Source organism: Ictalurus furcatus, chromosome 20, assembly GCF_023375685.1.
Source record: "Ictalurus furcatus strain D&B chromosome 20, Billie_1.0, whole genome shotgun sequence".
In the NCBI taxonomy this organism is placed as follows: domain Eukaryota; kingdom Metazoa; phylum Chordata; class Actinopteri; order Siluriformes; family Ictaluridae; genus Ictalurus; species Ictalurus furcatus.
This window is the reverse complement of record NC_071274.1, coordinates 16,858,666-16,886,380: the sequence shown is the minus strand read 5'-3', so window position 1 is coordinate 16,886,380 and position 27,715 is coordinate 16,858,666. Positions and strand designations below refer to the sequence as shown.

Sequence of the window (27,715 nt, the reverse complement as noted above, 5' to 3'; positions counted from 1 at the left end):
AGAACGAGATAGTGAAGGCTGAGTGGATGAGTGAAACATAAGAAAGAGTTGCTTGGATAACTACATTAGTCAAAATTGTAATGAACATCCGTTCACAGACTGAAAAGCATGTTCGACGACTGGCTGGAATAAACATAATATTTCCAAAAGTGGGACAACTGAACCTGAATAGACTTTATTTTCCAGACAGCAATATCACCATAAGCAGAGCCCCACCAACCTTGTACATCCTTTCATTTGGAGAAAGGGAGCATGTTGCAAACAGTTGCAAAGAGAGTCATGACAAGGATTCCTTGTATATTTCCTGAGAGCTTGGAACACCAAAACAATCAGTGAGGCAATTTTTCAGTCCAGGTTGAAATTGCAGAACTGATCATGGCAGAAACCCGATGAGATTACAATTTAACTAGCAAGAAAGCATATTAAAACACTAATCCAGCATTTTCAACCTAACCTCTATTCACGACATCTTTAGCTTACTGTATGTGCCAAGTATCACAGTAATTTAGAAAAAAAAATTTCAACGTTTTAGGAAAAAAGAGTAAAACCAGTTGGCTGAAAGGTCAAGGACAGTTTTTTTTTATTTACACCAATAAATATTTTCAATAAGACATTATAAGGCACATGATCATAGGCCTTATCCAAATCCACAAAACATGTGTCACTGGATTACCATGGTCCCATGAGCCTGGTAAGCTGTGCAAGTGTAAAGAGCTGGTCCACTGTTCTATGGCCTCAGCAGAACCTGTACTGTTCCTCTTGAATCCTAGGTTCAACTATGGGACAGTCTCTCCATAAGCCTGGTACATCCTCTGGTCTCCTACCAAATAGGGAATATCATCCCTGGTGGCCAGCCCAAGGGCACTGTCCTAGATCTTCATGCAACCAGGAAGAGGTGTGTTAACCACACCACCCCAATTAAAATGAACACACTCATTTAACCTTCTCCGGCACATATTTCTGCCATTGTCTTTAGGATTAACAGACGGGTGAGCCTCAGCCACAGAAAGATCACTACCTCCTGAAGTGAAGGTACGCCCACTGGTTTATGGAGTTCCTCAGAGTGCTCCTTCATTCACTCAGCATTATTCCCAGAAGAGCACTGCTCATGCATGTCTTTTGCATGTCTTGACTCCCTCTCCTGAAGCACTGAATGGTTGTCAGAGCAAGAGCTGTCCATTTACAGCTTTGCCTTTCTCTTTACCAAGGTGCCCAAAACATATCAGTGAAAACATCTTGACCTACCATGGGGCAAGGTGCTCTGGTACCAAGTGCAGTATTAGGCAACCATATGACATGCACATCACTCAAGCTCAGATCTGGGAGGCCATTGCTCCCAATCATGCACCATCCAAGTATTTCAGTTTTTCCCAACTGCTGTACTGTGGGGTCAGTAGGAGTTATCCTCTTGGACACCTGCTTTACCTCCTCCAATACTCTGAATTGCTATTTTGGGATTATGCACAAACAACATTCAGTTTATTCCCTGATAATTAAACCTCTTAGAGGCAACTCTGTTGTCCACTGGGAAAACCTCCAACACAGTTGGGGACTGGTGAGGTATGTAAACAAGTTTCATTTAACGCAGCTATCACACATGCTCCACTGTTGGCCCTGAGTACCTATCATCATTCCAAAAAGGATTCTCCAGTGCTTCCTTAACCGTGTAACGTAACATCATGTGAGACGTAGCAAATATTTGAGAGAAAAAAGAACTGTGATAAAGTAGCAGAAGACAAGATTCGCAATAGCCTCCCAAATGGTACTTTAGACAAATGCAGGGAGGGGTCCTTCTAGAGAAGACATACAATGATAACGATCGGGAGACGAACATCTGTGACAGGTGTCAAGAAAGAGAGACATTGTACTTCTTGCATGTAGTTCAAGGCCTCAATCTGTCAAGATTCGGAATCGTCCTTTTGAATTGGCCTGACACCAACCAAAATGTCAGTCAGCAAGAGAGACAGATATAGAGACAGAATGATAAAGAAAAAGAGATGGACGAGCAGAACATGGCTATGATCCATATCTGTATCCTTTGAGGTGAAGCCTGTGGGTTTTCAGAAATCTTCCTCCAGTGTGCTGTTCTAGCGATACTCCGGTTTGAAACATGTATTTCTATACTCCTTTTCAGCTAAACAAAAGAAGGTTCAAAAGACCACGGTGATCATGGAAAGCATTAGGAAGGCAGACCATAGAGAACACTGTATATGGCACAAATAATGTACAAATGTACAAATAATGGCATTGGATATCAACCGTCCAAGTTGAACTATGCACAGTTCCTGTTTGCCAACCCTGAGACATGGCTAGTCAAAATATAATCAAAAACAAATCATCTAAAGAATATTAGCTTGACTTAAGAGCTATGTGTTCACAGCCCATGTTCTCTTGGCTGATTAAACAATCTTTTGATCCAGTCAAACAGTGTGTTTGATGAATACAGTCAAACAGTGAGCGAAAGAGTTGAAACTTGACTTCGAGATTGATTTTTTTGGAATGGAAGAGATTAAAGATACTATAATCAGGGACTATTTCAACAGATCTATGTGTATGCCAGGTGCATATACAGACACACAGGATCTGTACAATCACTCTCAGCTTTTCCTTTGGCTTTGTCTTGTTTGGCTCTCACAATATACTTTCTCCCTCATTGTCTTCCTCTCACACAAGTTTTCTTTGCAGTTCTTCCGATAAACACGGCTTTGTGAATTCAATCCCAGAAACAAGACGTACTGTTTGTAATTTGACCCTTAAACCCAGGCTGAAAACATACACTCAAACACGCATACACATAAACTGATGATCCCTAATAATGTTATAACTAGCTGTGATGAGAAATAATTCATAGTTGACTTGATGTTATTTCCATTTAGCGGCAGTTGTAGGGTCGGTGTGACCTTGCTCTACTTCCTTCAGAATCCAATTGTAGGCTGAAAATGTATTAAGACTCATTATATATGCATACTAATGGTTCAGCTTATAGGTCTGTATGGTCTGGTCTCTTTAGCCATTTAATACACAGATACTGTATATTAAATCCAGTTACAGCTTCTTAGCCTATTTGATCACTTGTCCAATACTCACATAGGCTCCAGATTCTAGTTTCTTCTTATTTAATTATATTAAGAAGGAGAATCCCATTTGGACCGAAAGCCTCATTTTCAGATCACTAGTTATTTTCATGGCTTGCGCACAAAATAGACTCCTTTTTTAACATCAGAAAGTTTGATGTTGGGGTAATACTTTGGAAATGTTAGTGACCTCTGATTCAAGCTAACTATACATGGAATGAAATGAATTTTAGTTTCAGTTTTCCAGACTGATGGATTTTCGATTTCATTCTCTGCAAAGCAAACTTTCAATCAGTCATGGGGGGATTAGCAGGACTGCTTGCTATCTTGAATATGTAGGCATTAAATACCTAGTTCGCAAAAAGATAGAAGACATAACGCTATGTTAGTGTTTTTCGTGCATTTTAGCAAAGCAATTTTGCTCTCGCATATTAGTTAGCAAAGGTTATAGTACTAGCCATAGGCTATGGAAGCTAGCCATATTTCCATTTTCCTCCAGCTACCTAGCTAGAATCAAGTCAGTCTCGATTTTTTAAAGAACTGTTATATTTGAAGTTGCGCGAAACCGGACATATTCATTTTTTTTTCATTCATGAGCCCACACTCCCCCCTTGAGTACTGAGTATTGGAGGGACCTGGACTAAAAAGTTTATTCAAAGCATTTCCTTTCTTTTTTTTTTCTTTTTTTTCCCGAAAGATATGCACACTGGCCAGATTTATGGAGGTAAATGTATTAGATAACACTACCTACATATCCAAATCAGGTTACACAAAAATTATACTGCCACACTTGGGCAGGTGCAGATATATAATTCCTGTTATGTTTAGTGTTACTATTTTTGTATTAGCAGTAATAATATTAGTTATTGATTTCCGTCATGTCATTTTAAAAATCAGACCTAGCTTTGGATGAAGCATTTGATATGAAAGTGAATCCCGACTCTGATGGGTTCAGTCTGACAGATTGGCCTTTTAAGGTTATTGATTCAGTGTGGTGTTGCCATGGTGACAGCCTTACTGTAATTACCTTTGTTTGCCAGGGTGTACAGGGAATTTGTGTTAATTTATTTAATAATCAGTGTCTGAGTAGTGGTGGTTCATAACTTATTCAGTGTGAGTGTGCATACATGGAGGAGTGTGACAGGCTCCTGTGAGCATGTGTGCACATCAGGTGCAAGAGGATTACAGTTACAGTTACATTATATAGCTTTACATAGTGGGGGGGGGGGGTCTCCTCAACCACCACTAGTGTGTAGCATCCACCCGGATGATGCAACGGCAGCCGTAGTGTGCCAGAACGCCCACCACACACCAGCTATTAGCGGAGAGGAGAGAGTGTTCTAGCCAATTAAGAGATGGGGATTATTAGGGGGACATGATAGAGAAGGACCAATGGGGGAATTTCACCAGGACACTGGGAGATTAAATGTTCAGTTAGATATTTTTATTACTTATCGTGTGTATATTGTGTGTATATTTTATAATTTTTTTAATCTTAATGAGTGGCTACTAATGTAAAACACTTTATTTCCTCACTCCCTCACCGTTTCTCTCTCACAGCTGATGCAGCAGCAGGCGGCCATAATGGCTGCGTCTCACGGTGGCTACCTGGCACCCAGCATGGCGTTTCCGGCTACACAGATCCACCAGGTGGGGGCGATCAACATGAACGGCCTGCCACCGACTCCCATGACTCCAGTGTCAGGTCAGTCAGAGTCACTGCTACACAATTACATCTCGTATTAGTGATGTGCAAACTAGCTATATGTGATTCATATGTGGTCCATCATGGACCCTCACAGGCTGTGATTACAGCAATGCTGTTGCCTGTAGACACCTGCATATATTATGCGACCACAAAAGTGTTACAAAATATCAATGTTATAGCCCATGGGTCATCAACTGGTGGATGGCCATTTGTATGTAGACTAAACTTGAAAAATTATGTAGCAGAGCTGATAAATATAGAAGTTCAGCGACTCAAGCAGTTTCTCCAATTACTATAGCTGAAGGTAGCTTATCAAACCAGAGACTAGACACGGGGTTAAAGGTATTGCAGTCAGACTTTCCTAGATTTTCATTTCGTTTACCCTCCCTGGTCTGATTAGCAAACCGTTGTTTTTTGTTTGATTTTTTTATATATGACAAAAACACAATGGACAAAGAAGTATGAGCTTAATCTTGCATCAAATTACTCCAGAAAATTAGCTTCTCTGTTGTTTCTTCATTCTCGCCACAATATTGCTAGCTACAAATCACATGACTCCAAAATGGAGGAGTTTCCCATTTCTCCAAAATGGAGCTGCTAATCTGGTCTTGCCTCATTTTGTTACGACACGACGAAATCGGCGCGGCAGCTCACAAAGTGTAGTGCCGCCCAGGGATGTGGCGGAGGAGGACTACACTTCCCAGTCATACCCGCGCTCGAGTTCGCCGGAGTTCTAATTACGAACACCTGCAAACACCTAAGGTTATATAAGGGCCTCCCTAGCATTAGCCGCTTGCGAAGTAACCGCTCAGCAGCCTCGTCTCTGTTTGTTTACCAAGCCGATTTCATTAGAAGTGTTTTCCCTGGTGCTTGACCTCACGCTCGTCTCTCACTACGCTTTTGCCTACGTCCCTGAGACACAGCTCACCTGTCCTGTCCCGATTCGATTCTCGTTCTGGATTCTTCCTCACGTCATCCCTCCGCTCGCCCGCGCTTGTCTCCGTCTACGCTTCGTAACACATTTCACAAGGAGATTTCAAGTATGACTGTGGCAATATGTAACAGTCAGACCAAATGTAAATAAAACTTGCCTAGTAAAACAGTTAATTCACTTAAACAGGAAATGACACACAAAAGAGGAATTAGTTTCTGTTAGCAGTTCATTTTGTGATTAGTTCCTGATGTTTGTTTTGTTTGTGTTTTTTTTGCACCAAACCTCTGCTTCCCTTCATTATTATTATTATTATTATTATTATTATTATTATTATTATTATTATTACTACTATTATTATTATTATCATCATCACTATTTTCCCTCCAAAATGGCATGACACAGAACCTCCAATAGTCACCTGATATTTTTTTTGCACCAATCATCTGCTTCCCTTCATTATTATTATTATTATTATTATTATTATTATTATTATTATTATTATTATCACTATTTTCCCTTCAAAATGGCACAACACAGAACCTCCGATAGTCACCTGATATTTGAACAAAAGCCTAGTTCCTTGTCAGGGCACATGCTGTGCTGATAAAAATGCTATGTACAGTTTTGACACAGCATGATCATTTACAACATTTCCTCCTGTACCAAAAAAAGATCAACAAAAGAAGAAACAAGTTTTACTTGCCCTTTTAACAAGACACCACAAACTGGCTTTGTGAAGAAACACTTCCAAAGACAACTAATGAGGAGGATGAGGGTGCCAAGAAAAAATACAGAAATACACGAGTAACTGCGTGCACCCCAGGAAGGTTTCTCATATTTCAAGACTGAGTGCACTTTATTTTCTGTATTTTTTTGTCCGAGTTTGAAATAGACAACCAGGACCATTGTTTTGCTTATTATATGATTAAAGGTGCATTAGGTAAGATTTGTTGGGTGGAAATAAAGGTCTCTAATGGTTAAATGGATGGTGTTGTATAAGACTCATTGAGAACCCCATTTCCACCCATGTACGCAAAGCTCAGCCCCCAAAACTTATGCTGGTTCGACTAGAGTTACCATGCTAAAAAATAAGTGAGCATCAGCAACTGTCATCTGTCAGCTGACATCACATTCAAATGCACTCGGACATTCAACTGCTTGAAAGCCAATTACAACTTTATAAACATGCAACGTCTCCTCATAACGATTTATAAGGGTGTGAAGAGGCATCGGGGGTGTGTCTGTAAAATGAATCCAAATACAAACATTCTGAGCTGGAAGGCAGGTTTCCCAACTCTATTATTTTTTCATCAGTTCTACTTTTAAATTTTTTTTTTTTTTTTACATTATTTGTATTAGTAAGAATTATTGACTATTGCACTCTTAACTCAGGTGCTACAATAAGCCCATGAACAGAAAGCTAAGCAGCAAATAAGCCATATTAGAGGTATGTGTATATATGCACGGTATATGTATACATGTGTGTATTAATGGGTATACAGACTAGTTAACTAACACATTGACTAGTTGCTTCTGTGGGGATGTTGACTTGTCGGGGTAGTGGAGAAAACAAATCAGAATAATTGTACTTTGTTACTCTGAAAATATTTCAGGGTTGCGCATCATTATCCAATCCCACTCTAGTTTAGAGTCAGATCAGTGATGCATGCCAGCTCAAAGCAGTTTCCATTGCTGAATACCAATTCGCCTACTATCTGTCCTAAATAGTATCTGAGATTAGAATTATTGTGTCTCAAATTGTAGTATGTTGAAATTAGTATCCCAAAGGTACCCGGATGGTCTACTATTTCCTGAAGCTTTTTGACACGTGGATCCGTGGACACTTTTTCAGCGAACTCCATGGAGGAGGAGTGTCATGGCGGTTTGCTTCGCCAAGTCAAGGACGCATTTTTGAGAGATATAAATGAAATGTGGAAAAATAAATCAAGGGAACGGTAAATTAAACTGTATAATATAAATGATATTAGGAATAATAAATGAAGAAAAGCTGAAATGCAACAAGGAGTTTGTTTGCGGTGACAGTGCGCATAACTAGGCATAACTAGGTCGGCTGTGGCTCAGGTGGTAGAGTGGGTTGTCCACTAATCGTAGGGTTGGCAGTTTGATTCCCGGTCCACATGACTCCACATGTCGAAGTGTCCTTGGGCAAGACACTGAAACCCAAGTTGCTCCCGATGGCAAGTTAGCGCCTTGCATGGCAGCTCTGCTACCATTGGTGTATGTGAATGGGTGAATGAAACACAGTGTAAAACACTTTGGATAAAAGCACTATAAAAGTGCAGAGCATTTACCATAGGCAACAACGTTCTCATCCTTTCCATGAGGTGTTAATATGTCCCAGTACTTGCATACTTTTTTGCTAAACACTCACAAGTATGTATATTTTATTCACAAAAAGAATACAACTTTTAGGGCATAGTTTAAGTAGGCGAATTGGGACGCAGCACATCGACGATTTCAGCTGACCCACTAGATCGTCCTTAAATTGTGTAATATGACGCACAGATTTAGTACTGATTTGCACATTTATTACACCAGTTTATTCACTTTTGTTGTTAAGAATGTAGACAAAAAAATGTGTTGAAGCTGGAAATATAATTTGTAGTATTTGTGTATGGATGATAATTGAAGTGGTTCTTCTGTGCACAAAGAAAACAGCCTAAAATAGTGATTATTACTGGTCGACTTGTAAAAATTAGTAGTTGTGCATCCCCTAGTGTGTTCACATCCTCTATTCCATGGGATATCATACTATCTGTGTGTGTGTGTGATCATTACAGAGAGCCCTCCCACTCTCCCTATTTCTTTCTTTTACAGACCAGACCCTCACGCTCTCTCTCCATTGTTTTACAACTGCCTATTTCCCTTTCTATCTCTCTCTCTCTCTCTCTCTCTCTCTCTCTGTCCCTCCCTCCCTCCCTCTACACGTCCTCAACCCCTGATTACTGAACTCAAGCTCGTCCGTGTTCGAGTAGCTCTTGTGCACCCACTTGACGTGATTGCAAAAATTAGTTGAGGAAGTGGAAGCAGCATTTGCTGCGCATTGGCTTGCCACATTAACAGAGAGCTCAAGCGGAGAGAGCTAAGCTACATTATCATAGAGTATCTACCAGGAGTCTAGTGTGTGGAAGGCTAATCAGGAAAGGTACATCAGAGAGTAAAGGTCACTTCTTAAAGGTCTTGAAAGGTTTTCCAAATCTGTGTTAAGCCACATGTGAACATCTTTTTAAGCCGTTTTTGGAGATTGATATTAAATGTGTCAGATGATTAAGGTTGAACCGTTTGAAAATGAAAGCTTATGTGGATGTGGATCAATACCATCTATTTAATCAGCAGCAGAGGCTAGGATCAAAGCATTAAAACGTCTATAAGGTATTTTTTTTTTTTTATGTGATCAAAAATGTCAGCCAGAGTTTTTAACTATCATGTAATCTGGGTGCTAAAAAGGAAAGCTGCCTTTCGCTTCTTTGAAATCTTTTAATCCAAAAAAAAAAAAAAATCAGCATTGAAAAGCCTTATAGAAATTCATCAAAATGTGAAATGAACGTTTCTAATTTAGGACACTACTGCACGGAACAGGAAACTCTTTAATACACACGGAAAATATTGGACAAGCTCTTCTGCCTAGAAGTTAAACCACGTAACAGCAGATCAGCTTTCTCAGCCCTCACTGCTAATCAGTGCCAGTGACTGGAACACATGGCATGTTCCTATTGATTTATGCCAGTCAATAACATGGAAAAGAGGCAGCCATGGCATCTGCATTTCACATAGCTATCAATGTTTCCAACTGCAGGGGATTAATGAGAGGAATCCATAGAGCTGAACAAACACTGGAGACCTAAGGGAGCTGTTTATTCGTTTACTTACTAGATTTTCATTTGAGACACTTTTTAATGTTCAGAAGTTGAGAGCTAGTAATATTATATACGTTTTCACAAAGGCATGTACAGTGAGCATTGCCTAAACTTGTTTTCTTCATGATAACATTTCCTGAGATGAATCCTAAAAGGATCTAGGAACAAAATTTTGCATTTTAAATTATTACAATTACTCTGTTTATTCCAAATTTTGACGTGAAATGTACTTCTTGGAAACGGTATACCTCGCTAGAAAGTTAGTGAAAATATTGAGGTAAATAATTTGGGTTAAACCTTGCATCAATGAATGAATTAGAATCCTTTTATTATTTGTATTGAGACACTGTGTTATCGCTTTGGTCATAATCATGTTCACTGATGTGTTTTCTTCTACGTTGAGCATGTTATACATGTAAAAGGGACAGATTTCTGCTATTAGTAGCCTCTCTAATTGGTATACATACCTAATACTATATTAGTTGCATCTGTAGTAGCAACATGTTTTAGTTCCTTGTAGAATAATCTGAAGCAGATTTTTTTTTAAAAGCACAAACAGGAAATAAATAGTTCTGTTCATGACCATTTACTGTACAACCACAGGTGAAATTGTTCATGTACATTTAAGACAACCTTCATTTATATCCCTAGCTTGCTATTTCAGTGACTCGAGCTTTCAAACTTTTAACCCTCTAGTGCATGAATTGTTACATTTACATCCAAAAATGTTTAACCCTCCTATTATGTTGGGGGAAAAAAGTCACATCCATTATGTTATTGGTCAAAATGACTTCCACAGTTTAAATACACCCAAAAACATCAAAGAACAGCTTAAAACCTTTATTATGGCTTGTCCGAGACATATTTGCATATATGCAATATTTGCATATAAGTTCATGACCCTAAATGAAGTCAAAAAATTTCAAAGAGAAAAAGAGAGATTAACCAGTATTTTATCTCAAATGTGATAGTATTTATTTTAGTATTTATCTCAAATGTGGAAATAGGTCAAATTGACCCATTCAAAAAAATTTTAGTTTAGGAGGGGTAGTTGGTAAATTGATGCCGTATGGCAACAATGTGCAGAGGTGGAAAGTATCACATGGTCAAAAAATAACACAAAATGTATTACAATTCCCATTACTGCATTTTCCAGACTATAAGTTTTTAAGCATGTAGGCATGTAAACGTTAAATCTTATAGAAAGGAATTACAGTTATATGGGGAACGATTTACTCAAAATACATACATAAATTATATCCAATCATATTTTGAGTGAAGTGTCTTTTAATTCTTTCTCTTGAATTCTTGAAATGCAAATGATCTGAAATTACAACAGTTTTTCTTACTTTTAATATGAAAAAAAAAATAATTAAATACTTTATACTATTAGAGAAGCTTAGCAAGCAGCACTTCCTGGTCATGTGACAAGGCATTGTTTTGTTATGTCTAAGGAAGATAGCAGCTTTGTATTATTGCCTATCAAAAGAATTGGATATAATTAAATTGTTTCCATATGGCAACACCATGCAGTAAAGGGTTAAAAATCTACAACAAAATATCAGGTATCATTATGGAAATGAGTTCATGCATTTATAATACCGCCCAAAAGAGGCAGTTTTTCCTGAAAGGGGGATGTCCGGGACTAGCACACTAAATTACGAGTTAAATTGCGAAAATTCCAGACATAATCATTGTTTTCAAGCTTAGCAGGCAGAAATAGCATTAACATAGGTGATCTCCTATGATCTCATATACTAAATTAGTAAGTCAGGTCTATTCAGAGTCGCTCGATCTGAACAGCACACAATGTTAAATCCTGATGATTATGTACAGGAGCAGGCTTGTCACTCATTAGCATATTCACACACACACACACACACACACACACACACACACACACACACACACACACACACACACACACACATGCGGGACACACTGTGTGTTTAGTAGACGTACAGTAAGTACACTTTGTTTAGTGCAGGCTCAGCAGTATCAGTCAGTGTCAGCATGAATAACTCTGTGAGGTATCACGGTGGTGGTGTGTTGGAGGCAGGGCTGTGCGAAACCCTTTGAAAAAGGTATTGATGGCTGAATCCTGAATACACTCTGAAATGTATGCAGTAACGTATTCCGTTAAAATACATGAAAAGTGTAACTGCAGGGCACATTTTCAATACAACTGTGCTGCATCATCAGTACAACTGAAGTCACTCTGTCCTTCGGAGGTATTGGTTGGCAGCTTGCTTTGTGTAATGCGTCGGGATGGTTAATTACGTTTTGCATAGAATCTAATAGGAGCAGAATATCACAAACAGACTGGAAAATCAGAATGCTCAAGTTATTTAAAGCAGCTTGGCTTATAATATAACTGAACCATAATTACAATCCTGTTAACATATAGCAAATTTCAGCAGATAACACAGAATGTCCTTAAATATACATAGGCAGGAGTTGGCTGGGATCTCTGGGTGGTTGGGATGTCAATTTGGTTCGGGGACAGTGGCGGCTTGGTGGTTAAAGCATTGGGTTACAGCTCGGAAGGTCAGGGGTTCAAGCCCTGGTACTACCAAGCTGCCACTGCTGGGCCCTTAACCTGCTCTGCTCCAGTATCATGACTGACCGTGCACTCTGACCCCATCTTCCTGACATGCTGGGGTATGCAAAGAGAAGAATTTCACTGTGCACATATATATGTGATCAATAAAGACGCATTATAATTAGCAATGCTCTCTCCCCTGTCAATCATGCATGCCTGATCTAATGTACGTGAACAAAGACAGTTATCAGTTCTTGTGCTTTTCATCAAGTTACCTTCACCCTGCCTGCTCGGTAGTACGGTCATGCTAGAACAGCTCTATCTAGTGGGAGGGAATTGGAATAAAAACCAATATAGGAGAAAGTATGGTTAAAGAAAAAGAGTTTTACATGTTGAACAAAAAACAAACCAACTAGTGACTATAAGAATATAATAAAGAACATTTCAAATCTGATTTTGGAAAATGCAGGAGTTGAATACAGGATACAAACTTGTGTGCTCAGCATGAAATTTATTAAAAGCAAACCATATCAAACCATTATCATTGTATATTGAAGAGATAAAATTACAGTGAGCTAGACTTGGAACATTCATAATCAGTATTCAGGAGGGTGTAACAAGCATCATGTGACCTTAGTATGACATTCTGTCTGGGTGTAAGAATGAATGGAAGGTAGAAATTTATAATACAAAGGTCAGGAAAGGTCAGGAAAGGTCAGGAAACCAGGAACATATACTATAATTATGGGGAAAATTAGGTGCAGGTGACCATAATCAGGGAAAAATTAAAAGCAAGTGGCAGCCTTACCAAAACAGGACAAAAAAAGAACAAAAGCAAGTACCGGGCTCTTTTCATGTCAATAACCATAATGAATTTCCTGGTTGCACAGTAACACTTTTTGTCCATGTAGTGCACAGTTATAGAAGGGAATTATTTATAATTGCACAATTTGTTGACACCCAGATGAGAACAGGTTCCCTTTTGAGTTTGGTTCCTCTCAAGGTTTCTTCCTAATGTTGTCTCAGGGAGTTTTTCCTTGACACCATCGCCTCTGGCTTGTTTCTTAGAGATAAATCTATCAATTTAAAATGTATATCCTGAATATATATACATAGATACATATTAACAATGGACATTATCACAAAGCAGCTTTACAGAACTTATATATATATATATATATATATATATATATATATATATATATATATATATATATATATATATATATATATATAGTTCTGTAAAGCTGCTTTGTGATAATGTCCATTGTTAAATGATACAAATAAACCTGAATTGAACTGAATTGAAATTTGCCAAGAAGTCTGACCATGACAGATTAAACCAAATCAATTTTAAGAATGTATGCAGTAATTAAAGAGTGTTTACTTAAAAATGGAGAATATACAGTAAATGGGCAATTAAGGTGAATTTTATGAATGAATTTTATGAGTTCACAGAGCTTTAACAGAATAGTCAGTGTAGGTTCTGTGCTTTAGGTTCCACATGGTACAACAGCTTTGCTCTTAGTCCTCTACATTTATAACACTTCAACAGGATCCTTTTGAAAAGGTCACACTGCAGCACTTAAAGGCAAGTCCATGTTGTATTTGAGGAACAAGTACATAACCATAGCAAAGTCATTCAACGATTTTCTTTAGAGCTCTCTCAAAACCTCATGACTTTGTCTTCTTTCATTCTTTTTTTTTTTTTTGGTCCACTCTTTGAGTAATTCTCTAAACTTTCAAAGCTCACCGGACCGTCAGAATCTTCCATTGTGAGTTTCATGTGACAGCCTCAATCAACAAAGCTTAGTGGATATTGTTCTTATCGTTCTCAGACAGCCTCCTCAAACGAAACCGTGGAACCGAGAATCAATCGCATTGATGATTGTGCAAATGGCATCAAGCTGAAAACACAAATAAGGCTGCTTTTCAGACAGCTCCTTCTTCTTCTTCTTTTTTTTTATCATGGACTGACAAAATAGCATTTTTGCTATCCTTGAAAGAGGTCAAGAGGAGGTGAAGAGCAATAGCCAGTGTCTTCAGTACCTTAGTAATACTTGAGGAAGGTAATTTCATGAGGCTGTAACATTCGAACTCTGAGGCATTCACAAAACCGTCTTTTGCACATCGTTGCATTCCGAGTTTCAGCATGACACAGTGGGAATTATTTCCATTCCCCACCAATTTTAGCTATTTTCTCCACTGCTAAAAGAGACATAAGTGCTTTATTCCAGATTGCCGAACACTCAAGCATGGCACTATGGTGCATTTTGCTCTTCGTGACTTCACTCTGTCATCACCTTGTTCCCCAAATTGAACATCTGAGTCATCTGTCTGATCCTTATCGTCCTCAAAATTCCCAGAAAGCCTTTGCAAAGTTGTTCCCATTATCAGTGACCTTCTTAAGTTGTTCTTGTGGCAGACATGTTCAATACTTTTATATGTATATATATATATATACTGCATATATATATATACATACTTATACATACTTATACATACATACATACATACATATATATATACTTGCATGCAACACTGCATGCAAATATGGTTTGATTTTCTTTTTTTAATCATCAGTCCTTTTCTCTTTTAGAGCAGCCTGATATTAAAATATCGAATATATATATATATATATATATATATATATATATATATATATATATATATATATATATTCGATATTTTAATATCAGGCTGCTCTAAAAGAGAAAAGGAAATATCGAATACACTATATATATATATATTCGATATTTTAATATCGAAAAGAGAAAAGGACTCTAAAAGAGAAAAGGAAATATCGAATACGCTATATATATATATTCGATATTTTAATATCAGGCTGCTCTAAAAGAGAAAAGGACTGATGATTAAAAAAAGAAAATCAAACCATATTTGCATGCAGTGTTGTGCATCATGGCATCCAAACTTTCCTGAATGATCTTTCCTCTCAAGTCTGTACGTTGCTGTATGATACATAATCCAACCTTTTAGTTGAATCGTTATATACTGCAGTTTGTTTTCTCAAAAAAAAAAACCCCAAATAACTAAAAGTTACTATTTAAAAAAGTACAGTTACCTCAGGGTGTCCCAGAAGTCTCCGTACATGGGGAAATGAACACTTTTTAGCAAACGTCTTCCAAAATGATTCATACTTAGTTTCTATCCATCCATATTCCATACCACTTATCCTACACAGGTTCGCAGGGGAGTCTGGAGCCTGTCCCAGGGAACTCAAGGCACAAGACGGGGACACCCTGGACGTGGTTCCAACCCATCGCACACACACTCATACACCCATTCACACACTACGGACAATTTGGAAATGCCAATTAGTCTACAATGCATGTCCTTGGACTGGGGGAGGAAACCGGAGTACCCAGAGGAAACCTCCAAAGCATGGAGAGACCATGCAAATGCCACACATACAGGGTTAAGGCAGAAATTGAACCCCCAACCTTAGAGGTGTGAGGAAAGCATGCTGAGCACTAAGCCACTGTGCCCCCCTTACACTTAGTTTATGTTATTACATTTTTTTTTTCAAATAGCCTTTAAGAGTGCCTTTGACAAAAGAAGAACGTATTGAAATCATTCTCACGGCTCGATCGGGAAGCTGTCGCAAGGCTGAGATGGACTTTAACAGGAAACATGGCGAGCACATCACACACACACACACACACACACACACACACACACACACACTGCTGCCAAACTTATTAACAAATTCAAAAAGACTGGAGGTGTTGCAGACCGGGCGAGAAACGGACGTCCACGAACATCCACTGACGAAGGCACACCTGACGGGGTCCTGGCAAACATAGTCCCATAAGTATGAAGACTTTTGTCACACTGTGTAGGCTTATTATGTTCACTAAAATATATACCCGAATCATAACCTGGGCGACGACAGCTTTCTCCTAATGTCACCATTTCCCCATTGCAAAAAAACGACATCTTAGCAAATGAAGGGTTCATGAATACTGCCAAATTGATCTAGTATTTCCTATACTAGTGGTTACAACAAACCACATATAAGATTACTAAATCCTAGTTCTTGACATTTTTACTCATTTTAACTTGAAATAGTCTTGTTCAGTTGGCAGATAAGTTTGCTAGTTTAGCAAAATAAGCAGTGAAAATGATCTGTCAATAGAACAAGAATATGTAAAGCTTGAAATGAGTTCAAAAAATGTCTAGAAATAGGTTTAATAATCTTATATTTGGTTAGGTGTAATCTTATAAAAGGAAATACTAGATCAATCTGACTATATTCAAGATATTTTCACTGACTAAGATGTCAGTTTTCGTGGTGACTGGACTGAACCGAGCACTCAAAATATAGTGTAGCAGATCAGATTAATGTCACTTATGGAAACAAAACCGGCTAGTTCAGCGACTCTAGTTCATTTTTTTAAACGTGAACCAGCTCGACTTCAGTAGCAGACTTCAGATTTCTTGCAGTTGACCAGGAGGATGATAATTGTTTTCAATTGAAATCTCCCTGCTATATCCTTACCTGTTTGAACAGAATAGACAGACTAATAAGGCACAGTCGTGGTACTGCACAGTAGTTTTTCATTCGATTTCTAAATGTAAAAAAGCTTCTGTATGCTTCCACATCCTAAAAGCGTCACCGCCTGCCATTGTTGTGTTTGTGGACCATCTGCTGCTCACCCTGTACAGTGTGTGTGTGTGTGGGCTGATTTGAAAATAGTTTCTTTGAAGGATTGGGTGTATTCATTTAGTGGAAAGTATAAATTATGCATAAACTATAATGAATGCTGCCTTTCTAGAAACTATCATGGAGTGAATACAATTCAAATCTCCAAATAATGAGAGTTTCTTGAAATTGTCAACATGCTAAAATTGGTAGTATTATGAGGTATTCGCAACATGTTCGAACCTCCACTGTGTATTCAGGATTCTGCTAGATTTTGAGTAGAATATGCTCCAACCCAACCTTGAACGGAGGGCACGTCTCGACTAGCGACTAAACATCCACATTCTGGTCTACTTTTACAAAGCCTTGATCTGACAAAACACGCTTCCAACGAGACAGCTTCTCTTTTGCTGTTACACAGATCGGATCTGGATATGCGATTAGTTATCTCAGCACACAAAACGCACATGCTGACTCCTGTGGTGTAAATGATAATGTGATCTACATGGTACTGACTGCAGTAGATGTAGATGATGCTGGTCAAGGCCAGTATATATAATAATTAGAGATACCCATACTAAATTTCTCAGCTGATACCAATAACCGATTATTCAGAGTGATATCGGCTGATAACCGATAACCAATACCGATAGGTCTGCCTTTTATGCCTTCTTTTAAATGGATAATAATTAATTCCACAATTCTGAAAGAAGTGCAAATAAAAACTTTATTCTCTCCATTTCAACAAGTTGTTTCACAGTACCTGGTCTCATACACAGAAAACACATTACTCTAATTAACATTAACACATGAACTCAATTATGAAGATTAAAGTAAGATTTCTTAACTTACTGAATGTTATTAATTTATATTAACATTGACTGAATTCTAAAAAAAAAACTCCTGTTAGTCTCACATTCACTCACCAGAAACAAAAGCATTTCTACTTCATCACTGAATATCAAACTGGTAATATATAATATCAACTTTTTTATATATTATCATTAACTGGATATGAAATATACTACTCTACAAATATATTTTTCTGTGCAATATATACCTTTTTTGTCAACTCATCTTCAATTAAATCTTTCAGCGGTGTACTGGCGCTTTAATTCAGCGCGAGCAGCTTGGCAAAATAAATAAATAAATAAATAATTCGACTCGACACTGAAACTCCCGCTTCACTGCTGCTTACTTCCGGTGTAAAATATTATCAGTGCAGAGATTACAGGGATTACAAACTGCAGTTTTGTCGTCATTCCACACAAGAGATATCTTCTTTACACACAGCACGAAATCGATGTGTTTTCCCGCCCTCTTTTGATTGACAGGATATAATCGGCCCTGATCATCGGATGTTTTCAAACTATCGGCCGATGGCCCATAGCGTGAAAAATAGCCTTTATCGGCCGATAATCGACATCAGCAATTTTTACTTAAATTTTTCACATGGGTGCATCTCTAATATAAACTATATATATATGTGGCGGCCTGGGAAACTCTTCACATAGTGGGGTTTTTTTCTCATTCTGTCTGTCTCTCTCTCTTTCACTCTTTCATTCTCATTGGCTTTGTTTCTCACTTGCTTTCTTTCTCTTTCTCACTGACTCTATCTTTCTCATGCTCTTCCCATCTCGCGTTCTTTCTTTCTATCTTTCTCATGTGCTTTCTCTCTCACTCTACATTTCTTTCGCTTTTTAAATCGCGATATTTCTCATGCTTTCGGTCTCATTCTTTTTCTTTCTCTTTCTCACACTCTTTATATTTGTCTTGCGCTGTCTTTCTTTCTATCTGTGGGTCTCATGCTCTTTCTTTCTCACTCTCTTTCACTCTCTGTCTCAGTCTCTTTATATTTCTCATTCTCTCTGTCTCTCTGTCGGAGTGTCTCATACTATTTCTGTCTCACTCTCTTTTGCTCTCTCTTTCTCACTCTATCTTTCTCATGCCTGTCTCTCTCTTTCTCGCTCATTCTATCATTCTCATGCTCCCTATCGCTCTTTCTGACTCTATAATTCTCATGCTCTATCTCCCTCACTCTCTTTCACGCTCATTTTCATGCACTCCCTCTTTCTTTCTATCTATCTGTCTCATGCACTCTCTCTCTCTGTCTCTACCCCCTCACTCAGTAGTGTGACACTGCTGCTGCCCTGAAAATTGCATCACCATTTCATCATTTCAGAGTTCTGCAGGAGACAATTCCTCTGTCACCACTACCTTCCGATATGTGTGTGTGTGTGTGTGTGTGTGTGTGTGTGTGTGTGTGTGGGGTGAGTGCTTGCGCATACACTGGGCCCACTCGTATTTGTCCATTCTCCATTACGCTGTAGCATTTCGCTAGCACAGTTTGTGTCCACTTTCACTGCCAATCAATACACAATTCTTCTGAAAACATTCTTGAAACATTTTTATCCTGATGGGCATGGTCTCTTACAGGATGACTCTGCCCCAATCCACAGAGCACAAGGACATGCTGAATGCTTTAACAGGGATGAAAATGATATAATTCATATTCTATGGCCTCACATTCACCAAATCCCAAATCGCATCTGAATACTATATGGCTATATGCTATATTTGTAGAATTACTAGCAGCCATCTAGTTCAACTCTGTCTATGTGAGTGTGTGTGAGATATCTCTCTGTTTGCTTCCTCACACTTCTTTCTGATTAAAAATGTTGGCCAAATTAATACACATAAAAGACAATGCAGTTTTCACGCTGGTTCTGACATGTGTATTAGATCAGTTGAGTTTTTTGCACCTGTCTCACTTTAGCGTCTCTCTCTCACTCTCTGTAGGACTGAGTTCTCCCCCTGCTAACCTGGCATCCTCGGGCGTGCCCAGCATAGTGACACCCATCGTTAATGGCTTCACTGGTATCCCAACGCAGCCCAACGGTCATCCGGTGGAGGCGGTCTACGCCAACGGCCTGCCACCGTACTCCACCCAGAGCCCCACTGCTGCCGACACACTTCAGCAGGCCTTCACTGGCGTCCAACAGTACACAGGTACACACACACATACACACACTATATTTTCTATTTAAAATGTATGAAGATGGATGCACATATGATAGATAGATAGATAGATAGATAGATAGATAGATAGATAGATAGATTGATTGATTGATTGAAGGATGGATGGATGGATGGATGGACAGATATGTATGTATGGATAAAAGGGGTAGTTGGATGGATATGTACTGGATGGGTGGATGATGGATGGATATGTGATGGAAATAGATAGATAGATTGAAGGATGGATAGATGGACAGATATGTATGTATGGATGAATGGGGTACATAAATAGATGGGTGGATGAATGGATGGATGGATGAACAGGTATGTATGGATAGATGGATATGGACAGATATGGATGGATGAATATGTATGTATGAACGTACTAAATATATATAGATAGATAGATAGATAGATAGATAGATAGATAGATAATATGTTTCTATATGTGCAAGGACAGCTGGATGATCGATAGATAGATGCTAAATTCAGAGTTGGTGATTGAATTCAATGTCAAAGTCTGAAGGTGTGTGTGTGTGTGTGTGTGTGTGTGTGTGCCCTGATTAAAATGTTAGGTTGCATATCTGTCTCTGTGATGCCACATGAAAGGAAATGATGTCTTTGTGTGGAATAATAATACCTGCCAGTAAATTAGAGCTATCAGTGCGGTAGTGAACAATCTGTCATCTGCTCTCAGGTTGAAATATGATTAATGTGCTGTATTGTGAGTCTGTCAATCTCTCATTAGAATATAAAGGTCAGTCAGCTTTCATGTGATTTTGTTTCTCCTCCCTCTGTCCCCTTCATCCCGATGCATGGAATACACGTGTGTGTGTGTGTCTGTGTGTGTGTGTGTAGCTATTTACCCCACCACCACACTGACTCCTATAGGCCAGACACTGCCACAGCCGCCTCAGGTCATTCAGCAGCAGCAACAACAGAGAGAAGGTGAGTAGATGATTACTACTAATAATAAGATTCATACTAGTAATACTAATACTGCCTGTACTACTGATACTACTACTACTGGGGCAGTGGTGGCTTGGCGGTTATGGCTCTGGGTTAATGATCGGAAGGTCGGGGGTTCAAGCCCCAGCACTGCCAAGCTGCCACTGTTGGGCCCATGAGCAAGGCCCTTAACCCTCCCTGCTCCAGGGGTGCCGTATCATGGCTGACCCTGCACTCTGACCCCAGCTTCCTGACATGCTGGGGTATGTGAAGAAAACAATTTTACTGTGCTCTACTGTATATGTGACCAATTAAGACTCATTATCATTATCGTTACTACTACTACCAAGATTACTACTACTAATACTGCATGTACTACTACTACAACTACTATGACTACGATGATTACTACTACTAATACTGCATGTACTACTACTACTACTATGACTACGATGATTACTACTACTAATACTCCTTGTACTACTACTACTACTATGACTACTACGACTACGATGATTACTACTACTAATACTACAACGATTACTACTACTAATACTGCATGTACTACTACTACTATTACTACTAATACTACTAATAATGCTTGTACTACTACTACTATTACTACTACTAAGTTGACGATTACTACTACCTAATACTGCATGTACTACTACTACTACTACTAATACTACTAATACTACTACTACGCTTACGTATACTACTAATAATGCATGTACTACTACTACTATAACTACTACTATCACTACTACTAATACAACTACTACGCTTACTACTAATAATAATGCATGTACTACTACTACTATTACTACTACTAAGCTGACGATTACTTCTACTCATACTGCATGTACTAGTACTACTACTACTACTATTACTAATACTAATACTAATACTGCATGTACTACTACTACTACTACTACTACTACTACGACAATGACAATTACTACTACTAATACTGCATGTACTATTACTACTACTTCTACTAATGCTACATGTACTACTGCTACTACTACTACTTCTACTACTACTACTGTGACGAAGACGATTAATACTACTACTGCCTGTGGTACTACTACTACTACTACTACTACTAATAATAATAATAATAATACTGCATGTACTACTACTACTACTACTACTACTAATAATAATAATAATAATAATAATACTGCATGTATTACTACTACTACTATTAATATTACTAATACTGTCTGTACTACTACTACTACTACTAATACTGCATGTACTACTACTCCTCCTAATACTAATTGCTGCCTGTACTACTACTACTACTACTACTACTACTACTACTACTGCATGTACTACTACTACTACTACTACTACGACACTTACTACTAATAATAATGCATGTACTACTACTACTACTACTTCTAAGATGATGATTACTACTACTAATACTGCATGTACTACTACTAGTATTACTACTACTAATAAATCATGTACTACTACTACTATTACTACTACTACGATGACGATTACTACTACTAATACTGCATGTACTAGTACTACTAATACTGCATGTACTAGTACTACTACTACTATTACTAAGTCGACAATTACTACTACTAATACTGCATGTACTACTACTACTACTGCTACTACTACTACTACTACTACTACTAATAATAATAATAATAATACATGTACTACTACTAATATTACTACTAATATTTATATTACTATCATGTGTGTGTGTGTGTATTTCAGGTCCAGAGGGCTGCAATCTCTTTATCTACCACCTGCCACAGGAGTTTGGCGATAATGAACTGATGCAGATGTTTCTACCTTTCGGCTCCGTCATCTCCTCCAAAGTTTTTATGGACCGAGCTACCAACCAGAGCAAGTGTTTTGGTGAGGATCAGCTCACGCACACACGCACACACACGCACACACACGCACACACACGCACACACACGCACACACACGCACACACACGCACACACACGCACACACACGCACACACACGCACACACACACACACACACACACACACACACACACACACACACACACATACATATAGAGTCATTGGATCGTGAGTGATGGTGACCTTGGGATCTATATGAATGCCAGTTTGGATGCATTAATTTCTGTTCAAATCTCATTTTAATTATTGACATACAGCATTTTAATATCTAGTAATGGAACAAATTTTTTCCTGCTCAAGCTGAGTAAAAATAGCCTAGCTATGTGGAATCTCACTTAATCTGGCAATGCAAGGTGTAAGGGAGCATCGCTGAGGTGATAAAATACCTAATTATTAAACTAAGGGGCGGTGTCTTTTACACCCCATGGCACTGGTGTGTGTGTGAGCATGTGTAAATATATATATACAGTTGCAATCAAAATTATTCAACCCCAATTGCAAATAAGGTTTAATGTCAAAATGTACAGACTTTCAGCTGTTTGCAATGAACAAATCAAACAAAAGCAATTGAAATAGTTCCACACAGCGAATGCTGCAAGTCTTTCCCCCAAATTCAACTGAAAATGCAACTTATAATGACTTCTCCAGTCTCAACATTATTCAACCCCTGAATAGAATCCCTCACAACAGAACAAATATGCAAAACAGGACAGGTGTTGTGTCAAGCACACCTGATGCAACCAATCAAGGGCTTCATTAGTTGCACCAGGTGTGCTTGAGCTGGAACACATGAATTACCTGAACTGGCTTGGGGTAGAAAATGTATGAAATACCTGGACGGGGCAGAAAAAGGAAGCTATCAATGGCTGCAAGCAGATTTCTGAGAAGGCAGGTTGGGAAGAACCCTCGAGTGACTGCAAAAGACCTGCAGCAAGACTTGGTGGCCACAGGCACTGAGGACATTGGACAGTCCAATAGGACAATGATCCCAAGCATACCTCAAATTCCACCAAGGCTTGGTTGCAGAAGTCCTGGAAGATTCTACAGGGCCATCACAGTCACCTGACTTGAACCCCATAGATCATGAGGAATGGGCTAAGATTCCTCAGGAACGCTGCCAGAAACTGGTGTCTGGCTATGCATCTCATTTGCAGCAGGGTGCTCTACTAAGTACTAAAGATGCTTGCCATGAAGTGACTGAATAATTTTGAAACTGGAGAAATCATTGTAAGTTGCATTTTCAGTTGAATTTGGGGAAACCACTTGAAGCATTCGTTGTGTTGAACTATTTCAATTGCCTTTGTTTGATTTGTTCGTTGCAAACAGCTGAAAGTCTGTAAATTTTGACAATAAACCTGATTTGCAAATGGGGGTTGAATAATTTTGATTGCAACTGTATATATATAATCACATCATAATGAAACTAAAGCCGAATCCTGGACATTTTCTCAAATTTAGACGCTTTTTTAAGGTCCATATGGTCACCCTAACACAACGTATGGAAGTACAGTCTCCTTAACACAAGCATTTCAGAGAACAATTTGTGTTTGTTTCTACCAAATTAACTTTTCTACCAAAATTTATTTGTGCATGCACCAGGAGGTTGCCCATGCTTTGTGTTATGTCAAAAGATTAATTTCTTTGGCTTTAAATTTTTTAAAAGATGTGATCCTGATAGTATTTCCAGTTTTTACAATATGTACCTCTAATCTGATTACTTTGTTTTTTGGCGTAACTGTATCATAACCATTTATTTTGTATCCTGATTGCGTAATGCTGTTACATGTATTCCGTTACTCCCCTGCCTGAATACACACACACACACACACACACACACACACATTCTTTCTCTCTCTCTCTCTCTCTCTCTCTCTCTCTCTCTCTCTATATATATATATATATATATATATATATATATATATTTATATATATATATATATATATATATATATATACATACACACACACACGACTATACACATACACACACTCATTTCCAGCAGACCCTCTCTGATAAGACAGAGCAAGAGCAATTTCACATTGATCAGGAAAGCTTTTTGGGAAATGGGGCATTTTTCGGAAAGTGCCGTTTTTGGGAAAAGCGTTTCTGAAATAGCTCGGAGTGAGCTATGTGTCTGGTTATGTGTGTGAGAAAGACAGAGTGATCTGGGGTTCTGTGCCTTACTGGTCACAGACACACACACACACACACACACACACACACACACACACACACAGAAGCTAACGAAGACTTCTCTCTCACATTTATTCATATTCGTACGGCTTTGTTCATCAGAAAGCATGTTTGGACGTTCATTCGTCCTCTCTGTCTTCCTCACTCAGATAAACTAACACAGGTTGCTCTCGGGGTTGACAGGATTTTATTTCTTGCCCAGATGCACTCATATGAGCTCAGATCTCATTGACTTACCAAGGAGCCTGAGCACATGGACTAATCACTCTCTGGCTGCGATGAAAAGAGGCAGCAGATGTAAAAGAGGCAGCAGAGGCAAGCAAAGGAGCACATTAGGAGAAACTATAGGAGGAATGCGGGATAATGCTTTTTTTTGGCCTATGGCCATAATCCAATGTTGCCTCTGTAAAATATATGGTCAAGTACAAAAAGATGTTATATGCAAGAAATATATAGAACTAATTCCACATTGTGATTCGAAATGTTGAAAAGTGTATCTTGACCTACAATAATTCTAGTTCTAGTTATATACAGTATATATCCATATATAGTTTTATGGATACTTACATTTTTGACCCTGAAATTAAGGGGATGGGGTCAGTCAGAGGTTAGGAAAAGGCTTGTCAATACTTTCAATCGAATTTCAGTTGTCATCAAATTGCTCCTTTAATCGCAATTTCAATTTTAATTCTAGACATAACAAAAATCATCAAACTTATTTCCAAAAGCTAGGTTTGCTGCAACAACAACAAAAAATGTCTGGCAGATAATCAGTAAAGTTTGAAATATTTGTGTTTCTGCTGCTAATTTGTTAGTCGGTGGGGGTGTGCCACACTGATGCCACCTGGGGACATTGTTATTGATAGCACAGTTACAATGACATTTAATAAGAGAAAAAAAATTCAATAATCTCACACATAAGGGATATCAGCCAGGTTTCACTGTTCGTGCCTAAAAACAAAAGAGCTTCTTTTCTTACTCACCATTTTCCATCTCAGAAATCCAACAGAGAAGTAGTGCAGGCAGCAAATGTTGGACTCAAAGATCCCAATTACGGCAGAGACTCGGCTCGGCTAGTTAGCGATCTATGACCTGACAAGCGTGGTGGCGTTGATGGCGGTATATGCATGAAAGTTGAAGCTTTGGAAGTGGATCTGTTTGAGCAGAGTGTACAGTACAGATGATGAGGTCAGAGAGCAGGACAGACTAAAGCACTAAAGCGCTGCTGCAGCACTCTCTTTAGGTAGAGATTAAACAAAATCCCACTGCATCACTATTAGCAGGACTTCAGATGGCATTGTGGGTAAGGTGAAATAGTGGAAATAGATCATAATGTCAGAATTTCATTATGTTAAGATTATATGTTAATCATAAAGATGAATGTGTTGTTTATTTAAAAAAATTAAACTAATACCATTTTTTAATTACAAATTAACTTACAAGTGTGGTGGAATCTCAGAATGAATGATGTCTAAATTAACAAAATTATGTATAATTATTGATTTATTTTTTTGCTTGTGATGTATGAATATTGGGGTTTATACTTAAAATGGTTTATTCTATATAGAATTATGCTAGATTTGGGATTGAGGTTTGTTGTTATGATGTAGTGTCGCCATGATTGTCTTATAAAATAGCATTTTTTTATGCATAAAACTTCCTTCTCAAGCCTCCAGAGATTTTAATGAATACATTACCACCACATCCCTCTTTAGCTTCATATTGTTATGATTTCTAACCAGCATTATGAACTGCCAACCCTAGCATGTGCTCCTAAACTCTTTCCTAAACGATTAAAAACCTGCTTCATGGTCATATTGAACTTTTTACCTGCCATTCCTGATATATCCAACATGCCAGTCATACCCCAAATCCTTTCAGTTTTAATCCTGCGTTTATAATTCTTTAAAACATTTTTTTTTAAGGATTAGAGCCTACTCCACTACTCTTATAGTTTCTCTTTATGAGCTCTTATGGGTACTTTGCTTTCCTCGGTTGCCCTCGGCTGCTCATCAGGGGGTCTGGAGTCAGATTTCTGTAAAGCTGCTTTGCAACAACATAATGTAATCGGCCCCTGTATAAATAATATTCAACTGACTGAATTCTGCTACTCAGAGCTGCCTATATTAAATCAAGGAAATAAAGATAGCATGATAAAACATAATAAAGAAAGAAATAATCCAAGTTTAAAAGTATCAATATTAATTAAAAGCTAAATGACTTCATTCCTCTCTGCATTTTTTTGGTTTTGTTTCGTTTTAAGTCATTTGGCCAGCAGCAGGGATATTGAAACTTCGTCTCATAACATTTTACCTATTATAGCCTCAAAATGCTTTACGTTTTAAATAAATTTTTATGAATTATTCTTCCTGCTATTTGTTTGTGTTCGGTGCCCTGCAGGCTTTGTGAGCTTCGATAACCCTGGCAGTGCCCAGGCAGCCATCCAGGCCATGAATGGCTTCCAGATCGGCATGAAGCGCTTGAAAGTGCAGCTCAAGCGGCCAAAGGACGCCAGCCGCCCCTACTGACCCTCGCCCAGGACACTCACACACATACACACACACACACACACAGCTGACAGCACAGGTAGGACTGCTGCTGAATAACCTCGAAACGTTCCGCCATTTCCCCATGGTTTCAGCTGATAATAATAATAATAATAATAATAATAATAATAATAATAATAATAATAAATCATTTACTAAGAGTAGATTCAAGTAATAACAATTTACTCATGGTTAAATGCTTACAAAAATGTTTTTACCTACTGCGAGGTAGGCGTGTCCGAGCACAGGATGATTGACAGACGTAAGAAGCAAATGACAAGGTTAATGAATCATTTCATCCACAAGT

At 38.3% G+C, this 27,715-nt stretch overlaps 2 protein-coding genes across 2 annotated transcripts in view; both read left to right on the top strand.

Moving 5' to 3' along the window:
* The window catches only part of celf5b (cugbp, Elav-like family member 5b), a 38,426-nt gene extending 17,907 nt beyond the window's left edge, over positions 1-20,519 (top strand). Inside the window, exons 4-6 of the mRNA XM_053650921.1 lie at positions 4,635-4,779; positions 19,599-19,808; positions 20,515-20,519. Of these exons, the coding sequence (XP_053506896.1) occupies positions 4,635-4,779; positions 19,599-19,808; positions 20,515-20,519 (360 nt within the window). The remainder of the gene's footprint in view (positions 1-4,634; positions 4,780-19,598; positions 19,809-20,514) is intronic.
* LOC128624217 (CUGBP Elav-like family member 5) lies at positions 19,788-27,477 on the top strand. Its single transcript, XM_053651682.1, has 3 exons — positions 19,788-20,765; positions 22,509-22,652; positions 27,263-27,477. The coding sequence occupies exons 1-3, from the start codon at positions 20,633-20,635 to the stop codon at positions 27,388-27,390; spliced, it is 405 nt and encodes a 134-aa protein (XP_053507657.1). The 5' UTR covers positions 19,788-20,632; the 3' UTR covers positions 27,391-27,477.
* The last annotated feature ends 238 nt before the right edge of the window (positions 27,478-27,715 follow it).

What these genes read in the sequence shown, in the direction of transcription:
- LOC128624217 (XM_053651682.1), top strand. Translation starts at nt 20,633, where the DNA reads ATGGAATACACGTGTGTGTGTGTGTCTGTGTGTGTGTGTGTAGCTATT. An exon ending in GCAGCAACAACAGAGAGAAG is followed by an intron (nt 20,766 to 22,508) that starts GTGAGTAGATGA and finishes TGTGTATTTCAG; the next exon opens with GTCCAGAGGGCTGCAATCTC. An exon ending in CAACCAGAGCAAGTGTTTTG is followed by an intron (nt 22,653 to 27,262) that starts GTGAGGATCAGC and finishes GGTGCCCTGCAG; the next exon opens with GCTTTGTGAGCTTCGATAAC.